Source organism: Haliotis rufescens, unplaced genomic scaffold (genome assembly GCF_023055435.1).
Source record: "Haliotis rufescens isolate VD_foot unplaced genomic scaffold, xgHalRufe1.0.p SCAF_5, whole genome shotgun sequence".
NCBI classification, from domain to species: Eukaryota; Metazoa; Mollusca; class Gastropoda; order Lepetellida; family Haliotidae; genus Haliotis; species Haliotis rufescens.
The window spans coordinates 39,985,301-39,991,036 of NW_025964223.1; the positions used below are offsets into that span (position 1 = coordinate 39,985,301).

Here is a 5,736-nt window from a genome sequence, read left to right on the forward strand (position 1 = left end):
TGGGCTTTTCACCCACATTAAGCTGACACGCCGTGATATAACTGAAATACTTAAACCCAACTCACTCACTCACTCACTCTCTCATAACGAATTATCCTTATTCGGTATTTATGTCAAACCCTTCATGAATTCCGAGTTTGTCAAACCTTTAGGAATGGCATTTGTACAGTGTCAATGCGAAGTCTGATACTGTGATTAGTTCGTGAAACTGTATTCTTCATATTGTCGCTGCTTTCCATACACATAATTCACAGGGAAAGGTACACCTGCATATGTATACTGTCGACTGACCTTAATCGTAGAACGATAGACACATCTTTACATCCATACCATAGTCAAAGTTTACAAAGGCCACACAGGGCCATTACAAAAACGGGGAGAAGGCCTTTCATAATTGGGAATAAGGCTGTTATTAACCTGAAAGAGTAGTTATGGTATGGAGGATATTTTTCCCACACGTTTGAGCGGGGATTTACCTGTTGATGTGTACTGTATTACATTCAGTCCATGAGGTTACCGTTTAGAATTGGAGCAGCATAAAACAAAAACAAAAACAATACAGAGCACCCAAGCAGATATTTGCGGTTCGTAGAACCATGTCATTGTTATTTCCACTTTGTTGATCAATGTCGAATAGATAACGGGGACTTCAATTGGCGAAGCCAAGTAATCGATGTATATATATAGGAAGTACTAACAGTCAAAAACCTAACCAGAAGTTAAAACAGGTAAATATCAGCACCATATAATGTTTAAGATCAGGGTCACACTCGCAATTCTGCAAAGATTTCTTACCATGGTCGAATGACATTTTTGATATATAGTAATAATGACATGAGACTCAGTGACGCCAAATCATATATTCAAACGCTGACAACATAATTTCAACATATTTTGAACTTGTTTAATTATGTCAGTTATAATTGTCAAAATTATCCTTCTGATGCATTTTTAGATGGGACAAGCTTGGCTGTGACAAGCGCAACTGAAGAAACATATCCTGCTGTCATGCTGTTAGAGAAGTGGAACTGTACCAGGTTAGCCCCCGCGACAAAGAGGGATGTAGGGACAGCAAACTCCCAAACTTCCCAATAGGTGGTGCTGTTAAACTTGTCGGAATCATACAGCTTATAGAACGAGTCAAGGGGGTTGAGGTTAAAGGTAACATACGATACATTGTTTGTTTCATTGATCGGCCAACTGGTTGAAACTCTCAATCTTGCACTGTGGTATTGGTCATTTGGTAGATTTATGTCAGTCAAAGCGATTTTGTCTTTGATTGGTATAAGAATATCAGCGCCGTAGTATGTGGTTTCGTTGAGAGTGACAGTAGGTAATTGGTCTGAGGGGGTCGTGAATGTCAAGTGACATGTTGCCTCAGGGGGAAGTTCAAACATTCCTTGTGACTTCTGGATGTTAAAGGGCTCGTTGAAGGTCATGATCGGATACCATTCGTCCTTGATGGTGATGCAAGTAGCTTCTCCCTTGGCTGGTTTCATCCATTCGTCCTTAAAGTCAAGCTTGACTGTTTGCAACTTCTGAGAATAGCTATGTAAGAGAATGACGGTTTCGTTATGCAGGGAACTGGACATTGCTAAGGGAGACACGGTTCGTTCCTGTCCATCATATTGGCTGTATGTTCTGATAAAAGAATAGTCTGACGAGAATTTGTACCAAAAATCAAAGACGTCGACAATACGTGTAGCGTTTCCTTGAAGAGTAAAAAGTGACCAGTTGAGACTATCATGTCCTGGATATTTTTCATTGTCTAACAGAAACACCACTGTTCTGTCAATGTATTCCCTTAGACTGAGTTGGGTAAATCTGTGGGCATTGGAATGGTATATTGTTGAGAAGTCTACTATACCTGATGGAGCAAATTTGTCAATTCCTAACACAATATCGCGGCCATATTCACTGATAACAAGGGGGACAATCTTCCCTTTCTTCTGAGAAGCATAACTTTCAACCAGGTCGACAAATGCTACCAGACGTGCTTCATTCATTCCAGTGAGATTGTGAGATTTGCCTGCCACGATGAGTGAATTGTACGAATGAAAAGAAAATGCATCTAAATAGTCTAATGTGACGTCCATGAAATATGCCACTTGTTTCCAGTATGAAAAGTCGTTTCTATCTGCTGACCCTGTTTCGCCGTCAAGTGTAGGCCCAGACACTTTGATGTTAAATCTGGCATGGAGTTTCTCCGCAACTAATTTGTGGAAGATGGCAACAGTCGTAAAATTCCAGATGTCAGTCTTAGCGTCTGGTTCATTTATGGGCTCGAAGTAGGGTGGGATCTCTCCTTTAGTATAGTCATATACTCCTTGCATCATCAACACTATGAACTCTGCAGCGGCATCGATGTTGTTGGGGAATTGCCCCTCATGTTCTGACTGGTTTATCCAACTTGGCCAGTTATGAGCTTAAAGCAACAATATGATGGAACATGAAACTGACATACAAATGAAATTAAAAACATCTATGTGCTTTCGATAAGAATATGTTCATTTGTGTTTGATGTGTTGTCTTTTTAAGAAACATAATAAGTGACCAATCTGATTATCATGTATGGTGAAATAGATGAACACTAAATTGCTTTTAGGCATTTGCCTCCAAATATACTTCTCCACCTTTGACAATGGCATTTGTTTGTTTTTCATGATATGCAAAACTGTTTCTCACAATGCGTCAAGATTAGTTTAAAATAAAATGACATATCTGATCAAAACTTGAAATATATACATTAAATGCCTCTGCAAATCTCCCATAATATTTTTTTTACAAACAAATGCATTAATGATTATGGAGTGTTGGTCTTTCAATTCACTCGAGTTGTATGATGGGGAAGGACGCGCTCACCTGCCCATTGAACGCGACTGAAGGTTTCTGAATGAGTAGCCTATATTATGCTCAAACTCTTCTTGTGGTAAAATGTTTGCGACAGAAATACAAATCTGAATACACCTAAGATCTTCCGTTTGAAATATACTTATTAAGCTATTAAATGACAGTGTTTCTTTCAGAATTGTCTTACCTCTCGCCATCAAGATCATTTCATTCTTATAACCACTGTTAATGTTAGCAAGGTAGTTGGAGAAGAGTTCCTGCTGTTTGGTGACATTCTTCAAGTAGTTGGAGTCAGGGTAGCCGCTACGGTTTGTGTCTTCTGGCCACTGTATAATTGATAAATGAAAATAACGGTTTGTTATGATCTATTTATGTCAACGCAAACGTTATGGATAACAACTTCTTAATTGTTTGTAACAAAGCTCCAAGGTTACGTCTTGTCCCATCATCATCAAAGACATGAAGAAACGTTATGGATAACAACTTCGGTATTTTTTCTCCAAACAATATTTTAGAGGTTATAGTTGTTCAACACAGCACTCAACAGTACTTCAGCTATATATGACGCCGGCATTTAAATGATCGAGTCCAGACTAGACAATGTAGTTATTGATACTATGAGCAACGATCCACGCCAGAGGTGTACATTGACACGCCATCCACCAAGACAGCGAGCCTGATCAACCGATCCATTAAGTCGCTTCTAAGCTTACGATCCCCTTAGGTTGTTACGGACTAATGCTGACCCAGAATCCCCACGTATAGGCTCTTCAAGTAATAATTGTTAATCCTAATAGAAAAAGGCATAAACCACTGTCATATATATTAAGTACAAGGAAAAAACAAAGAATCGCATTAGAAAGAAAATCTCACATCTTGGAAGAGACGATCACTATCATCTGGGTGTATCCAGCGCCCACTGTCAGTCCGAATGCTCCGACAGTTTGCGATAAGGGACTCCTTTTCCAGGCCGTTATGCTTGTTCCACCTGTCACTCTCATAGCGAACTCTACCGCCCTGTGCCAGCCACTGAGGGTGGATCGTCACCGTCGTGTCACTGTACACACCGCCTAATATCAGACTCAAAGTGAAATAGACAAGTCTCCATGTCATTGTCACTGGAATGTAATGTATCATTGTCTTCATGCAGAATTGAAATGATGTACTGGGGAGCGAGATCTTTTATAGTTAGAATGCATGGAAATCACCTGTTGCCGTGACACTGCCGTTCTATAAATGTGTATACATGATAAGGAATTGCGCTGTCATGTAGGTGTGGTGATAGGGTAGCCAAGATTTGGAAGTTACTTTGTCCCTCTACAACGTCTGTCGTACGAGGAGTTGTAAGTATGTTCACAGTTTCACTGAAATGCCAATTCCTAAGAAGAGGATACTCATTTTTTTATATCAAGTCCAACTATTATTTGAAAATACCAACGATGACGATTTTGAACCTTTAATGTGTTTCTGAGATGTGTTGCGTCTGTCACAGAGAACATTTTCTCTTTGTTAGACTGTATTATATTAGGTCCCTTACTCTTGCCTCGACGGCCGAAGACATATGCATGCATATTTAGGCCCTAACCAAGGGGTATGTGAACATGGGTCAAATAGTTCAATGTGCTGGTCGCCGTGCATGGACTGTTTTGGCCAGCTTGACGTTGCTATTCTATTTTCTACTTTACAACAAGGTTAGTATGGTGAACGTTGGATGGAATATTTAACCGAAAATTGTTACTGATGTTGCACAAAGTTTTGTTACCATGGCAACGTAATGCAAAACTATCTCGTTGCTATTGTTCCCCAGTGTATGCGGAAAATATGATGAAAAATGCCTAGTGTGTGATAGGATATGCTGTTAACATTATTTTAGCCATCGACTTGTTTTGCCCATTTACATCATTTTTACTTTGGTGACCCAAACTTTTGTATTTGCTGTAAATGTGAAATAGGGTCGAGTGAAGGTCAAAATTCATGTATCACAACGACCGGAAGATGTACATGTATATGACCATAATCCCCACATCATAATGACAGGTGTATAACACTTTGAAAAAGGGATGGATTAGTAATACATAGTACTGCCTAAAAGTTCATTCCCCTAACACGCGTTGCGAACAAAGTTGAGCACCCGTTGAACACGCGTGTGCAACGGGTGTGCAGCGCGTGTGCAACCCGTTGAGCACGCCTGAGTCACTCGTTGCACACGCGTGTGCCACGCGTGTAACACGGGACCGGGTTTCAGTTGAAGTTGGAAAATATATCAAATGGATAGTAAGATAAATCAAAACAGTGAGATGTGAATCTTGAGTTAATGAGCGGCCATTGACCTGTGTTCACCAGACCATGAACACGAGGTCGGCCAGTCTTAATTAGTGTTCGGTTGCTGGACTTTTATGGCATGAACCATTCCACGAGGGTCCAGTCTAGCCAATTGTGGCTACCCGACAGTAGAACAGTAGTGAGTTTAGAAGCGAGTTTATTGCTAATGGGAATCCCCGAGTTGACACGATTGTCGCGGGTTGGTAAATGCCCGCCATTAATTAAGCGATCGTTTGTGGATTGCGAACATATTCGTCTTAAGTTTTGCTCACGTGAGTCATTTAGGGTGACTGCAAATATAACGTTTTTCGTTCGCCAAATTTATGCTTTAGATAGTACAATTGTGATAGAACAGTCATCACTGCTTATGTCTTATCATTTCACGTAGGAATATATCCCATTTTCCCACACCCCACTTTCTGTTTGGTATTTTGTAGAATTATTAAGAGAAAGTTTTGTGTGGGACTTAACATTTATCACTAATTCTAAGAGGATATTGGAAATGAATATGAACAGCCATTTTGTCTCACTGTTGATAGAATTTAAGATCTTTACAATCACCGG

General features: G+C 40.0%; 1 protein-coding gene across 1 annotated transcript; it reads right to left on the bottom strand.

Annotated features, from left to right (window-relative positions):
- Positions 1-845: 845 nt before the first annotated feature.
- LOC124112400 (beta-porphyranase A-like) lies at positions 846-4,070 on the bottom strand. Its single transcript, XM_046472494.2, has 3 exons — positions 3,724-4,070; positions 3,038-3,176; positions 846-2,425 (listed from the first exon to the last, which is right to left on the bottom strand). Exons 1-3 carry the CDS (start codon positions 3,994-3,996, stop codon positions 933-935), a joined length of 1,905 nt encoding a protein of 634 aa, XP_046328450.2. The 5' UTR covers positions 3,997-4,070; the 3' UTR covers positions 846-932.
- Positions 4,071-5,736: the final 1,666 nt, after the last annotated feature.

Excerpts from the sequence above, each read along its gene's own strand:
- LOC124112400 (XM_046472494.2), bottom strand. The coding sequence starts at position 3,996 with ATGAAGACAATGATACATTACATTCCAGTGACAATGACATGGAGACTT. Across the intron at positions 3,177-3,723 it reads GTGATCGTCTCTTCCAAGAT|TGGCCAGAAGACACAAACCG; the intron begins GTGAGATTTTCT and ends TCAATTATACAG. Across the intron at positions 2,426-3,037 it reads AATGATCTTGATGGCGAGAG|CTCATAACTGGCCAAGTTGG; the intron begins GTAAGACAATTC and ends TGTTGCTTTAAG.